Source organism: Macrobrachium nipponense, chromosome 28 (genome assembly GCF_015104395.2).
Source record: "Macrobrachium nipponense isolate FS-2020 chromosome 28, ASM1510439v2, whole genome shotgun sequence".
Taxonomy (NCBI): domain Eukaryota; kingdom Metazoa; phylum Arthropoda; class Malacostraca; order Decapoda; family Palaemonidae; genus Macrobrachium; species Macrobrachium nipponense.
In genome coordinates, this window is record NC_087217.1 from 70,913,838 (window position 1) to 70,934,773 (window position 20,936).

At 39.1% G+C, this 20,936-nt stretch overlaps 1 protein-coding gene across 1 annotated transcript in view; it reads left to right on the top strand.

Annotated features, from left to right (window-relative positions):
- The window catches only part of LOC135201869 (dynein axonemal heavy chain 3-like), a 250,908-nt gene that overhangs the window by 122,844 nt on the left and 107,128 nt on the right, over positions 1 to 20,936 (top strand). The window contains exon 43 of the mRNA XM_064231170.1: positions 145 to 301. Within this exon, the coding sequence (XP_064087240.1) occupies positions 145 to 301 (157 nt within the window). The remainder of the gene's footprint in view (positions 1 to 144; positions 302 to 20,936) is intronic.

Sequence of the window (20,936 nt, forward strand, 5' to 3'; positions counted from 1 at the left end):
AAAGCAGCAGGTTACCTTGCACAGAAGGTTTTGTGAAGCAAAAGAATATTAATTATTTTTACACAAAAACTCAAGTATTTCCTTGACAAATTTTTATGGATTTTGCCTCATGAATAGAAAGACCAGCGATTTTTCCCTTGGCAGATTTTGGGTCCATGAGATATACCGGGAATTCTGTGATCGACTAATGGCTGCAGAGCAGGTCACAGGAATCTACGACATCATTATCAAGACAATTAAAACTAACTTCAGGGACAAAATTCATGTTATTTTTGATAAGATCTGTAATGATGATGGCTCGGTAAGTGGATGTGATTTTAATTTTGTTTAGGGTTGGAGCAGTTATGTACAAGTCATTTGGCTATTCTCTTCACCTCTGTTGTAAAAATTTTAGTGTATGGTTAATGTGAATGCGTCGCAGCTTTCATTTTCACAATTTCTTGAGGATTTTGTAAACCAGGAAAGACAAAAGATGGTGGCGAGTTGCTTATCTCAGAACTATCGATACAAAACTAATAAAATTCACTGGGTCTAAATTTCATAATATCGACCAAGTCAACCGCGAGTAACAAATATAATGGCGGCACACAGCCAAGTAGTCCTCGAGAGCAAAGATCAAATTAATTTCTGGAGGAATAAAGTTAATATTTATGATAGAGCTTGGATACCCAAAGGCGTGTGTTCCAGGATGCTGGTTATTTTGGAATTCTAACCTTTTCCATTTCTTGCCGTCCGCATTAGTCTTAAGGTAAAACTGAGAGTAGTATAAGTGATGGGGTAATATTCTTTAGATTAAAAGAGCTTTAAAATGGAATTTTCTCGTAAGTATGAGTTTGATGCAAAAATTGTTACATTGTAATTAGCATTAAAACTAGAGGAATTCTGAATAGAACTGCGGAGATATTGGAGAGGAAAATGCAAGGAAAATAATAGGTTATATTTAACAGCTGGTGTAAAAGTTAAGTATATCTTAGTTTTACCAGACCACTGAGCTGATTAACAGTTCTCCTTGGGCTGGCCCGAAGGATTAGATATTTTTACTTGGCTAGGAACCAATTGGTCACTTAGCAACGGGACCTACAGCTTATTGTGGGATCCGAACCACACTGTATCGAGAAATGAATTTCTATCACCAGAAATAAATTTCTCTGATTCCGTGCTGGCCGAGCCGGATTTGAACTTCGGACCACCGGATTGGCAGCCGAGCGCGAAAACCACTTGTCCAGCGAGGAACTAAAACACCTGGTGTAAAAAATTACACATGAAGACTAGCCTAATATTTGAGGTTACCATTATCCTGTTGACCTTCCATACAGCACTGTGTTCTTATGATTGAAAAATAATTTCTGGTAATGTATACTTAGGAAAAAAACATGAAAGTAGTGTACAGAAAGGGGTATTTTGGTGTAAGAGAGGAAAAAGTTTCATTATGGAGTAATATATAGGGCGACAAGGACTTCGAAAAGGTAAGTTTAGATTTTTAGATTTTGAAACGTTCTTTTTTTTCTTAGTTGTATGTGCTGAAGTGCATTGTAGGTGACTTGTTTGTGAGCACCTTCTGTTGCACACGAATTTTACAGATCTTACACAATACAGTAGTATCAAAATTTTTTCAGTCAACTAAAATTTTTCTGTATTTTTACAAAGGCTTTTTAATAGTGTTTTTTATAGTGTGGCTAAATAATTCATGAGCACTTTAATAGTGTTTATATAAACTTTTATTACTAAAAATGTGTCCTAAACAGTCTAAAAACTTCACAGCACCAATTAATTAATTTGTTTGTTTTAATATTGTTTTAACATGGAATGTATAAAAATTCTTGACCATAAATAATGATGAGTAAATGATAACATTTATGTTAGTGTTTGGATTTGTCTTTTAAAATGCTTGAAAACAGGGCAGCGCCCCACAGCAAGGTAAAGGCCAGTTTTCGCATGCCCTTCGAGGGAAAAAAGACACCCCGTCTGAAGACCAACCACCCAAAGAGGTTCTATGACTTTATATGTTTTAGTCCACAAATTTTTTTTATACCTTTTTCCTGTCAGCCTCCTCAGGAACGTCCTCATGATCGACGGCCGCTCATGTTTGTTGTTTTGCACAAATTTCTTGGTTAAGATGCCACAAACATCAGTGTCGGGGACATCTATTGTAGTCTGTCTGTCTCTTTTAGTTGTTTCTTAGGATATCACCACTATTGTTTGTACTATTGTGGTAACCATTTTGATATTTAATCTGAAGTTTGTTTCATAACCTTTTCCTCTCTTATCATCATTCTTTCACAGCGCCATTGTTGTCATCTCTTCTTATTTATAACTTGCATTTCTGTCTTTCATTGCTACTTTCTCGTTAATCCCCTTAGTTTACCGCAGTTTTTGGACATTACAGATCCTGTTCTTTCAAATGATTTTGTTCACTATTGACTATTCTCTCCTCTCTTTATGTCATAATCTATCCTCCTATCTCCCATAGTACTGTTTTGTTTCATCCTATACTTTATTCATGAATGAATCAAATGTCTATTTTCCTTTCTGTCATCCAAATTGTAAATCCATTTCCTAAAATCTTTCAGTTCCTTTTTGCAGTCTCATTGCCGTAGTCTCACGCTCCATCAAAATCTGCATTTGTTTTGGCACTAGTAACCCATTACTTTACGGCTGCCTCTAGGTGAATCAACTCCCTTTCTCGGCAGCCTCTAAAAAGAAGATTCCATCTTGCCGTATGCATATCCAGGCTCCCAGAATCCGCAAAAAAAAGTCCTTAATAGTAGAGGAAAAGACCCCATATAGACTCCACTTTTCTAGCCCCGCCCCCCGCCCCCCACCCCCCAAGGGGCGTGGCTACCCCCTCCCCCCTCCTGATTGGCTCATGTACGTACGTGAGGCCTAAAAAGGGGCGGGGCAACCCCCAAAACCCCCAAAAGGGGCGTGGCCACCCCGACCCCATATAGACTCCACTTGTCTGGGGGGTGTGGCCACCCTGACCCCATATAGACTCCACTATTCTGGGGGGCGTGGCCACCCCTGACCCCAAATTGACTCCATTTGTATTATAAGCTCATGTACGTACATGAGCTCATAATTGACTCCATATGTATGATAGTTCATGTACGTACATGAGCTCCATTAATTGACTCCATTTGTCTTACAAGCTCATGTACGTACATGAGCTCATATTAGGGGGGCGTGGCCTTCCCCTAAACCCCAAATCGACTCCACTTTTCTACCCCTGTGACGTCACATAACTATAAGGGAATAAAACCATCCTTTTCAACCCTCCACTATTCTGGGGGGCGTGGCCAACCCCTGACCCAAATTGACTCCATTTGTCTTACAAGCTCATGTACGTACATGGGCTCTATTAGGGGGGCGTGGCCTCCCCTAACCCCAAATCGACTCCACTTTCTACCCCTGTGGACGTCACATAACTATAAGGGAATAAAACCATCCTTTCAACCCTCCACTATTCTGGGGGGCGTGGCCACCCCTGACCCCAACATAATGACTCCATTTGTCTAACAAGCTCATGTACGTACATGAGCTCATATTAGGGGGCGTGGCCTCCCCTAACCCCAAATCGACTCCACCTTTCCTACCCCCTGTGACGTCACGTAACTCTAAGGGAATAAAACCATTCTTTCAACCCCTGACATACCCACCCCTGTGACGTCACGTAACTCTCCGGAATAAAAAACCGACATTTCAAGCCCTCACCCCAAATTGACTCCACCTTCCTGCCCCTGTGGCGTCAGTAACTCTCCGGGAATAAAAAACCAACATTTCAACCCCTCACCCCAAATTGACTACCACTATTCTCCCTGTGACGTCACGTAACTCTCTGGAATAAAAAAACCATTCTTTCAACCCCTGAACCCCAAATTGACTCCACCTTTTCCTACCCCCTGTGACGTCACGTAAACTCTACGGGGGAATAAAAACCAACATTTCAACCCCTCACACAAATTGACTCCACTATTCTACCACTGTGACGTCACGTAACTCTCTGGGAATAAAACCATTCTTTCAACCCCCGACCCCAAATTGACTCCACCTTTCCTACCCCCTGTGACGTCACCTAACTCTCCGGGAAAACCGGGAAAAATAACCCCAACCATTTCCACACCCCTCACCCCAAATGCCCCACTCCACTATTCTACCCTGTGACGTCACGTAACTCATCTCCCCCTTGAATAAAACCATTCGTTCAACTCCCGACCCCAAATTGACTCCACCTTTCTACCTGTGACGTCACGTATCGTTACAACCACTCTACCCGGCGAATAAAAAACCAAACATTCAATTTCAACCCCTCACCCAAATTGACTCCACTATTCTACCACTGTGACGTCAACGTAACTCTCTGGGAATAAAAAACCATTCTTTCAACCCCCGACCCCAAATTGACCTCCACCTTTCCCTACCCCCTGTGACGTCACGTAATCTCCGGGAATAAAAACCACATTTCAACCCCTCACCCCCTAAATGGACTCCACTATTCTTACCCCTGTGACGTCACATAACTCTCTGGAATAAACCATTCTTTCAACCCCTGACCCCAAATTGACTCCACCTTTCCTACCCCCTGTGACGTCACATAACTCTCCGGGAATAAAAACCAACATTTCAACCCCCACCCCAAATTGACTCCACTTTTCTACCCCTGTGATGTCACGTAACTCTACGGGAATAAAACTTGACCCCACCCCGACCCCAAATAGACTCAGTTCACTGTTTTTTGCGACTCATGTCCCCTTTAATTGTTTTCAAAGTAACCGGGACGTTTACCTCATCCTCCTCCTATAAAATCTCTAAATTTATATATGCACATTGCGAATATACTCCCTCTCCTCCCTCGCCCTCCCTCCCTCTCCCTCTCTCTCTCAGCCGTTACATTTTGTTTTATATATATATATACACAGCTGCTTAGATATTCAGAGTATCATGATAAAAGGATATTTGGCGACTGACTTCATCCACATGTGATATCTCCCCCAATAACCATATCAGAGTCAATGTTATCTGATGATGAATCACGCACACACACACACATATGAAGAAACGAGACCTTATCGCCATATTTGCCCAGCTGACTTCACGCCAACGTGAAATTTTATTTTTCATAGAATTTGAGTCATAATCTAGGTGGCGAACACAAGGACAAAGGTACACATTTCAATTTTGTTTATTTATTATACAGAGTTTGAAAGAGGTTGAAAAATCAAATTACAGACGGAATTGTTATTTTATATTTATAACCAATCCTAAATACAGGGGAATGAATTAATATTCCATACAAATACATACATTAGAAAAAACTGTACAAACACGAACGCGATAATATGCGCATTCGCTTTTTTAAAAACAATACTTCAACGAAACATACTACGGCTACTATATATTTTCTAACCTGTTCCTTCACATCACAGCCCTTAGTATATACAACATCTTCTCCAGCACTTTCCCGACCGTGTATCGAAGACGACGACGTTTCATCTAACACCTCAAAGCTTTTAAATTTAGCTAACAAGTTTTTCATATATAAATCTTCCACACACCTTTCCTCCAACAGGGATAAATTCTTTTTCATTATAGCCACGCAGCATATTTTACCAATTTTGCTCATTTCATCACTGAATGTAGCTAACACAGGTAAATATTGTTTCAACCAAGTCGTATTAACCAGTCCGCTCTGACCGATGCCAGCGGGAAAGATAACATATTTGACATAGTCATACGATGATTTCAATAATTCTTCCTTCAATTTCTTGACCGAAGAAAAAAAGTGATTGAACCTCATCTGTTTGGTATCTCTGCCCAAACGATCGGCGTGATCTTCATCTTTGGAATAAGCCACGCTCTTTTGCGCGTATTCATTATCTTCAATGGGGGCACCAATACCGTATTGTGTTAATAAGGTAGCTATGGTGGGTAGATCAACTTCTTCGTCGCATTCCCAAGATGTGATATTTTCAGGTCTTTTCACAATGGCGGACCCTTCAATACCCCTATCACGAAGACAGGCATATGATGCACCAGTGCGAGAATATCGAAAACCTGCAACCAATTCGGCATATGGATAAGCTCGAATGACGTCCGCCACAACACCGTAATTCCTGCATGTCACACAGTTAGTGGCCACTACTAGACACATATTCCTCTTCCTGAACTTATTTTCGGACAAGTTCCCGAAAACTAACTTGCAAGAGGAGGCTGATGAAGCCATGGCGAGAGTTCACGTCTTGATGTGACAATCCTTCAAGAGATAATGAACTACGAAAGCCGCCCCGCTACCCAAGACCCCTTTATCACAATCACTGATTACAAACCTGTGTGACGAAGCATCAAGCCTCTCCCAGCAATGATTCAGACTAACATGAATAAACAAGTCTTATCATTCCTCACGCCAAAGGTCATCCACACATGACTCCATTTTATCAAAAATCAGTATCACTCCAGTCATGTTTCTCGCAGACACGAATAAACAAGCCTTATCATTTCCTCACGACAAAGGCCGTCCACACACACACACACACACACACACACACACACATATGACTCATATATAAAACTTCCACACATCTTTCCTCCAATGGGGATAAATTCTATCGCTACAAGGCGTGAACTTCATCTATGGAATACTTCATCGAAACACCATATGTCACACCTGATTATTACTTCCCAACTGAACACCATAAATACAACCGACAAGGGAAAATTGATGTTATTCCTTACCAAAGTGTATAGAGTAAGTGCAACACACCGACCCTCCGTCCTACAAGTATTTCTCTTGACCGAAACGTCATTTCCCTCCGTCACTATTCAGTAAGTAGCATATAAAAAAACACTTTCCATTTACTTGAACATATAGTATAGTAAATATTAAAACAGCAATAAGATTCATCTGTATATGGAATAGATATTCTTATAAAAATAATGTACCCGTTGAAAGAAGCGGAATATATAAAACAGTCATTATTCCTCCCTTTCAGATATGGGAAATAACTCTAGTAGTGAACTGTCAGCCGACGAAGTAGCCACTCAAGTCAGACACCATTACTATTATGGTGTTGGGTTGGAGCCCCAAACTCATTTATTAGGAAGGTGAAAACGGGTCATGACCATGAAGCAGGAGAAGAAGAAGAAGTAGCAGGAGATGCAACAACTACCACTGGCAGCCCACAACAGTGCAACCCCCGATCAACTTCGCCACCACCCACTACTGAAGGAAACGAGCAACCCGGTGAAGGTATGTAAAAACCGATGTGTTATATATTTATTTAATAATAGTTCCTGATTCCATAGAAACACGCACTCTTTTTCTCCGTTTCCCTGTTTTTCCGTTCAAATGCATTATGGGCATAGTAAAAAAACACCTATATAATTATTCATAAGGATATATTGACCACATAAAGAGTTACAAATTCAATACACTAATCGCTGTCAGACCGTCTCAGCACGCCTCCCCAATATAAACTTCCACGTGTATCCTTATTTTAACCTGAATATGCCGAAAAACGTTTAAGAGGAAACGACTAAGACGTCTTAGCAGTTTAACACCGACGTTCATGGGCGAATGATTCTCACAGCTCATCCTGAAATAAGTAAAAAAGTTATGTGATTGAAGGTGTATGATACATATATAGAATATATCCTTAATAGAATGTAAATGGAGTAATATAAAAATCAAAGAAAAATATGCATTTACCTTAGTTGTTCAAGATGCGGAGACATTCCTTGTACGTAATAGCACGTTTGACCCCCGACCTCCAATGTGAACATTTAAACTTTTTCAAATATTTAAAATAATATCCCGTTATCCATTTATCATTACCTCCCAAACGAGTGAATGAGAATACATTTTGTATTAGGATAATACTGCTTTCACACCACGGTGACTCACGCAATGAACAAAAAAACTAACGTAAAGACCGCACTTGTACGATTTATCAGGTTGTATTTGTTTTATTAGGCGATAGAGGTTATATTCGGGATGCGCATATATAAATTTAGAGAAGTCATTCGAATAATAAACTTTTGGATTTATACCGTAACTATCAAAAAAAGAAGATTATATTTCTAGGTGATTTTTCCACGTAAAAACATACCCAATGACCAACAATATTAATATCAGTAGACGAAGATAATGTATTAGATATAAAAACTAAAGGTTTAATTCTACTTTCTGGCAATGTCAATAATCCTACTTCATCCGAAGCGAACACACCTAAATATTTAACCCGGTCACCGAGCGAACCTTTTAAACTTATTTCAATTTCTTTTGTATCCATTCCATTTAACCCCTAACATCACACTGAATAACCCTATCCGCATCCACCGTTAAAATACCCTTGGTATCCCCAAAAAGTAAAATAATGCAAGGGCTAGGCGTAACCGTACCCAGCCTGATCGATATTCGCAGGTTTGCCGAAATTTCCACTGGCATGGAATCTTCAACATCTTCACCACAAAAGTAAAGCAGTAAATAGCTCTACCATTTTTAAAACTATCATAAGTGATCAGAATTATCACCGCCACCCCCTATACTTTTCTGCGTCTCGTGATATAATTGCATGATGGTATTAGGGAAACTACATTGAATATTATATACCGTATTCCCATTAACGGTAATATGTGTAAGTCTTATCTCTTGACGATAGACTTTTTTTTGTGTTCTCCTTACGACTGTCATTCGTAAGTATTTCTGGTTCCTCCCATCTCCTTGGATATCTTAGTAGAGTGGTTCTTCTTAACTAAAGGAGATGATTCAAACAGATAAGTTGAACAAAGATAACAACTTTATTCTGTAACTCCATACTAGGAGATGCAGCTCGGTCGGAAGACCGATATGTTTGATGGTTGGCGTGGAACTGCCATTCTAAAGCATCGCGTCGATAGCGGAACATTAGCTATGCTCAGCCCAAATCATATAAAAAAAACAACATACGTAGATCCGCCGGCCTCGTGGAAGTACAAGTTTCCGGCGCAGGTTAACAGGTCAACCGCTTCCCATGGAAGTTGTTGTGCAAAGTTATCATAAACATAAAATGTTGACAAAGCTTTGAGCTAGATCAGGCTACTGCAGACAGCGCATAGCGTAATCTAGGTCTGCTTTGGTCACGTAGAACCCTCCTTATGCCATGACCTCAGGTCATGGGTTTATATTTACAGATCTTGTAAACTTAATAAATGTATCTATTACATTAGGCTCGGACTGCTACCTATTCAAGCCTTGAATAACAAAAAAAATTACTTTAAACATTGTTCATAGGAGCGTGCTCGTAACATACGTCTAGGTATAACATAATAAGTGATTAAATGCATAAAAAGGTTCTGTTACATACCCTTGTTGACATATTCATAAACAAAGATAAATGCATGGAAAATATAGATCCATGTTTGGTAATAATAATGATTAGGTACCCAAAAACAATAAAAAGGTAAAATCAAAAGATTAACATTGTCTAAACATGATTAATATGATAACAGTAACCTGATTAAGAATAATGGTTACTAAATAATGATTAGAGCATGATCATGGATAATTGTTAAAGAGTACTTGACACTCTTTGTGATAGATAAATATAATTGTACAATGGTATAATAGTATAACTATGGAAATCTGCAGAAAAGCAATATATAGGGCTGATATATTTTATTAGGTGCCCGAAAAATACCTTTAGGAATATATTAATGTATAATATTGGGCTATAATGCTTTATTAGGCGCCCTGGAGATACCTTAACTGTTCAAATGCAAAGGCGTGAGTCTTTCTTGTCCTACATTTTGCCAGCATACGGACGCTTTTCACACACAACACAATTCCAGACAGTTCCCTAGGCACGAACTGAAGTGGCCAGGTTCAGGCGGGCCCTCCCAAACGCAAACGACTTGAGTTTAACGGGTACATCATCTAGACGGCCAATACGTTCCCTTGGAGATCCTCCTGTTTACGCCTCAGCCTACGCCAAGCAAAGATGTGACGGCGATAACCAATATGGCCGTCACGCTGAACACGGCTAGCAGAATGTAGTAGCGAAGATTTTCTCCACCTGCATAAGTCTGGTGACGCGTGGGTCATCTCAGCCAGTTGCGTCAAACGATGAGCTACTCGCGCGTTGTATGGGAGAGGTAGTGACGGGATGATTGTGGAAGCCCACATGTAAAAATTTGCGAAATACGCCTTAGCCACGTATATTATCGTGTTGACCCCGTCTGACGCGTGGGTACGGTTCCCCCTTGTAAGCATATGGCCCCGTACAACCAATCGGCTTGCTACGAAGATAGGGGCATGGGCGTTGGTACCGTCCGGACACACTACGTCGAATCCGGCTTTATCATAACGGATCCAGGAACCATTATTCATCCTGTAATTGAATTTATTACCGTAAAAGGGATAAAGTTTCCCCAGACAACCTTCGCTTGTATGAGAGAGAGAGCCGTTTAGCACTATGCCTAACTCACATGAATCCGTTGATATAGGATAGAATTCAAAAGAGTCAGCTGTACAAATTTTATTATTCATGGCTTCTGAACAGTGAGTGAGGTTTATCTAAGTCGTTTAATGACTGTAAATGATTTCTTATCAGAAGAAATCAGTACATGCCCCGTTAAATTGGATATTACTGGATTTGAGTTATTCGTCATGAAAGTAGGAAACGGTGCTATTTTGTATGATTGCCAAAGCATCGAAGAATCAAAAGGAATTGTGATCATAATTCTATAATTTTCAACGCTGACTTGATATTAGGCTATAATAGAACTCTACTTTATGGGCGTCTAATAAAGGAATATAACCTAGCTTCTCCCGTCCGTTTTCCAAAGTTAACGTCAGATCTTTAATAGGCATGAGGTGAGGACATAACACACCCTTGTTGCTAACGTAATTGCTTCTACGTAATCTTTTGACTTTTCAATAAAATGATATTTTCACACGGATATGATCTATTTTCGAACTATAGTAAGCTAACGTAGCCAGCAAATGTTGAACTTCCATGACCTGATCGATATTATTTGAATGTTCATTAACGATACTCATTATTTGATTGATCGAAGATAAACTGGCTGCGAAGTTCAGATAAAGCCAATTCTGTTTTTGTGTTGCAAAAAACTCAATTCTTTTATTTTGATTATTTATCTTAAGGCGATTTGAGATTCCTAAGCCTAGATTCGCAACTGATCCTAAGATGTTTAGTCCGGCCAGAATAAGCGGGTTGCGGCGTTCAAGAGTATTGTGCCGCACAGACCACATCAGCAGGTCACGAGCGAGTTCTTCTGCCTCGGCGGTTTATTTGTATGTCATAAGACAAACATTTCCGCGAAGCTTAGTGTTTGAGCTAGCGAAATCTCTGAGTTAGCATGACCAAAAATTACGTTCATGCATTTCCTTAAGGGAAATAGCAAACCTCATCAGGTCATTCTTTAAGTTAAGGACGTCATCTTCAGGCAAGAAAATCGCAGCATATCTACTTCTATAACAATATTGCTTGACACGATGAATACATCAATCTATTCTCTCGATAATCGAGCCATGATTAAATTCTATTTCTTTCGTCCTAGCGCTCTTTCCATACAACAAAGATGTCTGAATACACAATATCACTCCTAACAATAACAGATTCATTTTTGAAACCTGCAATGAGTAAAACATATGTAATAACTCGCGTAAAAGAATAGGTTTTACATACAATATGATTAATAGATATATATATAAATTATTATACAAGTTTCATAAATACAACCTTTTGTCCCTCACTCCATCTACCTTTCTTTAGATTCTGATATGTGCCAATGGGACTATTCTCACATCAGTGGGTTTGGATACATTTTTGAACCCTAACTCTATTGGCCTTTTAGCCGTTAAATTTTCTAAAATGTTAAACGGGCCTTCAAACTTAGGGGTCAGTTTATAATTTAAACCTTTACGTACGTATACTGTAGGTATACCTGACGCCCACGGGCATATGTTCTAGTTGGCTTAGCTATTTTATCATGATTTTTTTTCATTATTATTTGTGCTTCTTCTAGATTCTTACGAATTATATTATATCGACTTATGCTTGCATCCATAACATCCTTTGATAAATTAGTTGTAGGCTTTAAGATGTGGAAAGGCGTTCGGGCCGGGATACCGTACAGTGCCTCGTGCGGTGTCATTTTAATAGACACATGATACGAGTGATTAAGTGTGCTTAGTACCGCAGGTATGGCGAATGTCCCAGTTGGGGTCTGCCCCCCCTAAGGTGACCCTTAAAATGTTTACAAAACCTTACGATTTGGCCTTCCACTAGCCCATTAGACTCTGGGTGATAGATCATGGTATTGATTTTCTTTATACAAAGGAATTCGCACAAGGAGTTAAGGAAATGATTATTGAACTCCCCGCCCGAGTCTGAGATAATGATGTGTGGAATTCCATGTTTACAAATGTAGCACTCGTAAAACTTCCTAGCGCACTCGACCGCGGTTTTTGTTTTAAGCGCTATAAGTTCTGTATATCGAGTCAAAGCGTCTATAATTACTAGGAGGTGCTTATTTCCTCTGTCCGACTCGTAAAATCCTGTTTAATAAATCTAAATGTACTCTTTCAAAGGGTTGATTTGGCACGGGGTAAGCCCCTAGGCTGACAGGTGTCTTCGTGTGCCCTTTGTATTCTTGACAAGTGCGACAATTTGCTATGTGCTTTTTTATATCTGTAAGCATCGTATGCCAATAAAATAAGGATTTGGCTTTCTGTGACATCAAGGTATACCCGGGTGTCCGTGCAGTGGATTTTCATGCAACCATTTTAAGACAGTGGGTATGAGTGAGATAGGCACCACCACCTGGTTGTTATTCAACTGCGGTGGTTGCGGGTTTTCCTCGTCACGGATCTACACAGGATATTGTCCTGTATGATATAATTCTGCTGCTTATACTTTAGGTATTCCTTTCCTTCGGATTTCCGTTTAACGCAATGATGATTTTTTCTATTTGCGGATCTTTTCTTTGTCTGTCTGTAATAAGTTCAGCACTCCAGCCCCAGATCTTCCTGTTCAGATATAGTTTTAAAACATGGGCGTGGAGGTTGAGATATCTATTAATTCAGCTAATGGCTCGGTACAAGATGAAGAGGGGTTGCGTGATAATGCGTCAGCAATGATATTGCTTTCCCAGGTAAATACCCGATCCTCGCGCCAAAGTCCTGAATGATCATGTGCCACCGAGTTCGCTTAGGGGCTGTGACTAAAGCCTTTAAAGAAGTCGGTTAGGGGCTTATGATCAGTGAGAACCCTGACGGGATAACCGTATATTATGAATTTAAAGTGCACGAGTGAATTAACAATAGCGAGCCCTTCCTTGTCTATTACTGCGTATTTACTTTCGGAAGGTCTCATTTACGTGAATAAAAAGCTATAGGGAAAAACTGTTTATCATATTGTTGAAGCAATACCCCACCTACTCCTAGGTCTGAGGCGTCTGTTGCTATGAAAAATTCCTTACCGAAGTCAGGAAATTTCAAGATAGGAAGAATACACAATTCATCTTTCAATTTATCGAACGCCTGTTGATGCATTTCAGACCATACGAAATCTACGCCCTTTTTTATAAGATCGGTTAGGGGAGCGGCTATGATTTGAGTAGTTGCGTATGAAGCGGCGATAGTAGCCGCTACATCCTAAAAATTGCTGTATTCCCTTGACGTTAGTAGGTATCGGAAAGTTACGGATAGCCGACACCTTATCATGGACGACTTTAAGACCTTCACTAGAAACCGTGAAACCTAGATAGACTAGTTCTGTTTTAAAAAATTCACACTTACTTATCTTTACCCTTAAATATGCTGCCTTAATCTTTGTAGCACTAACTCCAATTTACGTAAATGTTCTTCTAATGTGTTGGAAAAGATTACTAGGTCGTCCATGTAGGCATGTAGGATATCTCCTAACAAGTCTCCAACACGATGTTTATCATACGAGTAAAAGTTATAGGAGCACAACGTAAACCAAAAGGCATACGCAAAAATTCATAATGTCCCCTGGCTGTGCTGAAGGCAGTGTATGGGATACCTCTCTTGTTCCAACGGAATATGATGAAATCCTTATAGTAAGTCTAGGACTTGTTGAAATATTTATTCTGACCTAGTAAGGATAGGATATCATCGGTACATGGTACTGGGAATCTGTCAGGGATTGTTTCTTCATTTAAACGACGAAAAATCTACGCATATCCGCCAAGTTCGATCTTTTTTCGGTACTACTATTAACGGAAAATTATAAGGGCTGTTGATTTCCTAATGACTCCTTCTTTTAACATTTTACCTACTTCCTCTGTTATCTCATTCTGAAATTTCATAGGAAGTCGGTACGAAGGTACACAAATTACTTTCTGTTTGTCTTGAGCCTTATTTGATGCTCGATGACATCCGTTTTTCCTAAGTTTCCATCCGTAGTGGCAAAAAAACATCATGATATTTAGTTAAAAGATTCAAGAATTTCTGCTGAATTTCTTCTTCTGATGTCCTTATTGATTTTGTTCTTTATAGATTGCAAAGGGGTTCATCCGCAACTGATTGAGCGTGATTTATATCTCAGCTACGGTAAGAATGCGATGTTTATAAACTTCGGCATCCAAGATATGTTGATTTTTGTGGATTACTAAAGTGGTATTCAAATGATTACAGACTTCGATGTACATTGTTGTTGTGAGCCGACTGTATAATGGCTTGTGTGACGGATAATCCGTGTGTTTTTCAGAGTTTCGGAAAGGATTAATGTTTCAGATCCTGGCAAGGTTCTCTTACACGCACTAATATATTTGAAGTTACGTTAGGCTCGAGAGTTTGCGTGCAAGCTGATATTACGGCGAGCGAGAGTTCTGTTGGGTTGCCTGTATTATTCTTGGTTCATGAGACAGGTGATTGGTTCCGTAATGTAAGTGACAACTCTGTCTGTCTCTTTATTATCTAAAAACTGATTTTAGGGTATTAGAAGACTAATAGATTTCCCTTTGATATACACGCCGTGGTTTTTGCAGGTGCTAAGATAATATTTTGAGTGCCCATAGACGGGTATCCGATAATTACTGCGGGATACATATTAATGTTTGTACAACGACAAAGGTATCAGCAAACGTGCGCTTACCGACCTTGTACTGTACATGAGTTACGCCACAACATTTAACCCTCTTACGCCGATTGGACGTATTAAACGTCGAGTCAAAATGTCTCCCGTATGTCCGATTGGACGTATCATACGTCGGGTCAAAAAAGTTTTTTTAAAAATTCGCGGAAAAATACTTATAGGCCTACCAGCCGAAAACTTTTGTATCACGCGCCTTGGGGGATGCTGGGAGTTCACGGATCAAGGCGTTGTTTTGTTTACAATCGCTACGCAGGCGCGCAAGCGCGAATTTCTTTCTTATCGCACTAAAAAGTATCAGTGACCACATCTCGGAAATTATTTCGTCACTTTGACATAATTATTGCACCATTTTTAAATTATCCTTTACATGAAGTATTATATATGAAAATGTGCGCAATTTCATGCAACAATAACAACTAAAAATACTCATGATTGTAGCTTTTATCATTTTGAAATATTTTCATATAAATAACGATAAGTGCATTTCAACCTTCGGTCAACTTTGACTCTACAGAAATGGTCGAGAAACGCAATTTTAAGCTAAAATTCTTATATTATAGTATATTCAATTATTGCCTTCATTTTGCAACAATTGGACGTCTCTAGCACAATATTTCGATTTATGTAATTTATGAAAAACTTTTCCTTACGTTCGTGCGATAACTCTTTCCGAATAAAGTTTTTTCGTGCGATTGTCCTAATGTTTGCAACCCTTTTAAATTTGCCGTACATAAAGGTTTTATATATGGAAATGTGCGCAATTTCATGCACAATACAACAAAAAACAACCCATGGTTGTAGCTTTTATCAGTTTTGAATTATTTTCATATAAATAACGTTAAGTGCAAAAATTTCAACTTTTCGGTCAACTTTGACTCTACCGAAATGGTCGAAAAACGCAATTGTAAGCTAAAAACTCTTATATTCTAGTAATATTCAATCATTTACCTTTCATTTTGCAACGACTTGGAAGTCTCTAGCACAAATATTTAGTTTATGTGAATTATGGAAAAAAAAAAAAATTACGTTCGCGCGGTAACTCTTCCGAAAAAATCAGAATTTTTTGTGCGATTGTCGAAATGTTTGCACCATTTAAAATTAGCTGTTACATAAAGTTTTTTATATATGAAAATGTGCGCAATTCATGTAGAATACAACTAAAAATGATTGAAGGTTGTAGTTGTAGCTTTTCTCTTTTTCGAAATATTTGCATATAAATCACGATAAATAGAAAAAAAACCACGTTCGGTCAAATTTGACTCTACCGAAATAGTGAAAAAACGCAATTGTAAGCTAAAAACTCTACGGCCTAGTAATATTCCCTCATTTTCTTCATTTTGAAACAAATTTGAAGTCTCTAAAACAATATTGTGATTTATGGTGAATTTTTGAAAAATATATTTACCTTCACTCCGCGCGCCGATTCGCGGCCACAAGTCTCCGAAATACGTACATGGCATTATCCGAATATTTGCTCCTTTTCATATTAGCCTTTTTATAGAGTTTCATATATCAAAATGTGCGCAAATTCATGAAGAATACAATAATAATTGAAGGTGTAGCCTTTTCCATCTTTGAAATATGTGCATATATATATATATTAAAATTTCGACATTCGGTCAAATTTAACTCGTCTGAAATGGTCGAAATCTGCAATTCTAATCTAAAACTCTTACAGTATCGTAATATTCAATCATTTGTCTTAATTTTGAAACAAATTGGAAAGTCTCTAGAACAATATTGTGATTTACGGTGAATTTTTGAAAAAAATATGTTTTTGCGTCCGCGCGTTAGAATTCGTACATCATTTTGTTTTGTATAATATTTTTCCGGTGTTGCTTATTATTGTTTTACAATGTATTATATATCAAAATGATCGCAATTTAGTGTACAATACAACGCAAATAAAGTAACTGGTTAGCTTTGACCGTTTTCTGCACAGCGTGATTTGAATACAATTATGTATGAATTTTTTTTTTTCGCTACCATATATCGCATTATTTACATATGATAATGATATTATTTTCATTTCTGATGTTGCATTCTAAACTTCAGGCAATGACAAAAAAAGGAGCAAAAAATGAACTCTTAATCTTCAAAAGTACGCGCGCTGTAATTTTTGAAAAAATTATTTTTTCCACTCCGCGCATCACTCCAAACCGGGCCCGGTATACGGGAGACGTTTTGATTTAGGGCTCCGGCGTAAGAGGGTTAATTCATTATTCCCTATGCCTGAGAGCCTTATTCCGGACTTTTCTATAGGGAAATTTGAAAAGAGTAAATGATGAGTCCTTAAATCCATGATATTACGTGGACTACCAGAATCAAAGAACAAAGTGAATGACTTATGGTCCAAATTTACTGCATGTAAGGTTGGTCGCAACTCGTCTTGACTAATAATTGCATGAATTTGTTGCAAATCTACGGGAAACTGCACAGATTTTTTTTTTGATTCGGCCGTGTTTCATAGGAAAATCAATTGCCTCACAATGATCTGATAAATGATTAAATTGATTATTTGATACAAAAGATGTTGATATTGATGACACCCAACATCGCCCTCTCCCCCCATTGGAGTGAACTACGTGGTATTTGTTTTGTTTATCACACTTGAAAATTCGCTTGCCCTTGCAAGTTCTGGCTAGACGGCCCAGGAACAGAGGTACCTGAAGCACGATTTGTTTGTTTCTGCTGTTGTGCAGAATTTCCGTTTGGTTGTTTCTTCTTATAGTACTGAGGACCCTTCTTTTTATTTGCACTGGCAACTGGTTGCGTGTTTGTAGCATTCTGCTGTTGATTCCGCGAGTAGCAACGGTATATATGAATGTTTGAACTATTGTGTATTGAACAAAAACGCGTCCGACAGTCTGAAATCATGTGACCTGGTCGTTTACAGTTATAACAAACCATCCCTGCAACTTGATTATTATTATGTACACATTTACTTGTTGTGGCTTGTTCTCATTTTTTTGCAAAAACTTGAATGAGCGAAGGATTCTAGGTCGGTACATTTAGACATGTGTTTTTTGATTTGTTATACAACATCTAATTCCGTACTGTCGGGCTGCAATTTTTTGTTTTACAAAACACCGTACTAACGCTTCAGGCAACATTGCAGTGATAGACGTAAGGTAGATCAAACGGATTAAAATCTTTCACTTTGATTTTATCACCGCAACCCATCCGGAGTTACTTAAAACTATACCGATATTCATTTAGCCGGTCGGCAATTAGCGCCGCCCGCTCGACAACATTAAGCTGAGTCATGGAGGCTTGGTTAAGGATATTTCTCAATGCCAATACTACATCTAAAGCCTCTTCACCCCCATACACGGCACGTAATCTGATTTTAAACTCGTCCCATGTAAGCGCCTCTTGGAAAAGAAAACCCACCCCCCTTAGATACGCACTTGCGTCACCTTTTGCAAAGTCAATGAAGCTCTTGGCCTCCTGTAATTGTACTGCTGGGTCTGTGATGCTTTTTGCATTTAAATGAGCGTCTACAGATGAGATCCATGCCTCAACATTTTGAGGCAGGAACCCATTGACCCGACCTTGAAAAGGGACAATCGCTGACACCTCGCGCTAACGAGAGTCACCACATTGGGGTTTGCCAGTCGGAGTAGTTTGCCATTTCGACTTTCACTTTTTTCTTATCACTTCTATTCCTTGCAATCCTATCAAAATATCTATAAGAGTACACTCGACCACTACGTAAACGCATATGCAATGTACTGTAGAAGTGTGTTATAATAATAGGAAAATCCCCCAAAAGATACAAAAAATACAGATAATATGATAAAATATTATACGGAGAATTCCTGCAAGAAACGATTAACAACAGCGAGAAGAGAGAAAAAAAAATTAGTCTGCGGGTGAGAACTCGTAGTTGAAGATTGATCCTGTAATGAAGGAAGATTAATATGGCGAACAACTCACCCCCAGAATACTGGATGATCGACTCCCGATGAACAACACTTCACTGAGGAAAAGACCTGAATAGATAAAAAATGGTACTTAGCTCCAGATTATATGCGAAGGATTGTTGACATGGGATGACGTCTCAGTTCCTGTCTAAGTCTCGCGTCGGAAGTCGTGATGAACGTCACGGTCTCTCTCGGTGCACGATGCGTGGAGAAGTCCAAGATTGATGACGTCACAGCCTCCGTCCTTGCACTACTGCCTCCAGCTGTGCTCTCTGCGTCCTTGCTCGTGATCGGGTGATGTTTCCTGTGTTTGTTTTCTTCTCTTTCCATTGATGTTCGATGCTGCTCTCGTCCGGTGTAGATTCTCGAAGATAAGTGACAACAGTTGCTCAAACGTCGTGTTTATGCTTGTATTCTTCTCGATGAAGGACATATCTGCGTCTTCATAAACTGTTGCGTTGATTGAAGATCCCGTTTCCTCTGTTTAGTTTGATGTTGAAGGTGGAAGTTAGTTCTTGTAGACCTTCGGTCGGCTGATATGGGTCTTGTTAATTATATTCTTCGTTATACGCTGCCACCACATTGTAAGTCTTATCTCTTGACGATAGACTTTTTTTTGTGTTCTCCTTACGACTGTCATTCGTAAGTATTTCTGGTTCCTCCCATCTCCTTGGATATCTTAGTAGAGTGGTTCTTCTAACTAAAGGAGATGATTCAAACAGATAAGTTGACAAAGAATAACAACTTTATTCTGTACTCCATACTAGGAGATGCAGCTCGGTCGAAGACCGATATGTTTGATGGTTGGCGTGGAACTGCCATTCTAAAGCATCGCGTCGATAGCGGAACATTAGCTATCTCAGCAATTCATATAAAAAACATACGTAGTCCGCCGGCTCGGAAGTTACAAGTTTCCGGCGCAGGTTAACAGGTCAACCGCTTCCCATGGAAGTTGTTGTGCAAAGTTATCATAAACATAAAATGTTGACAAAGCTTTGAGCTAGATCAGGCTACTGCAGACAGCGCATAGCGTAATCTAGGTCTGCTTTGGTCACGTAGAACCCTCCTTATGCCATGACCTCAGGTCATGGGTTTATATTTACAGATCTTGTAAACTTAATAAATGTATCTATTACATATGTATATTATTTAAATCGAAAGATTGAAAATATAGACTATTGGTCGCGTAATCACCTGAAAATGTTTCCATATCAATCATGGCCAATGTGATTTTTTCAGGTATACAACTGTTAAAAGGCTGATCAATTAAAATCGAATTTTCATTTTGCCCAATAACGTATGTCTTGTATAAAGTCTTATCAAATATATATTGTATAGGATTAACTGCTATCGCTTCATTTAAAGCCGACATTGCGTTATAATGTGGGGTAACTCTATCGATCCATAATTTAGCCTTTTCTATATTCAGCACATTTAAATGTCCGTCTGTGTGGGCGCCCATAACCCAGTTATTATTCGCTAATTCGAGTCTAAGTCTCAAATCAACCGAATCCAGTAAATACATGTCTATAGTCGCTATATCCAAAAGAAGTGGAAAATATGTATGCACGCCCCTCGTTTTAATGTCACCCATAACTTTCGTCTCCCACCTGCTGGTTTGACCGAAGGTATTGGCAGTAAATTGCCGAGTTACCCCGTGTGTTACATGATAGTCATCGTATAAAAATCCCGCCCGGCCGGTGGTAGGTAATGCAGAGGGTTTTATCATTTTCAACATTTTGATATATGATTGATAGTTAAATACCGGACAGGATTCTACCAACTTTTCATTCAAGAAAAACGGAAGCGGATTTAAATAATGTATTACTAATACCATTAACGACAGACACATGGACATCATCCGCTAATTGCGTGTTGTCCCTATCTATTGTGA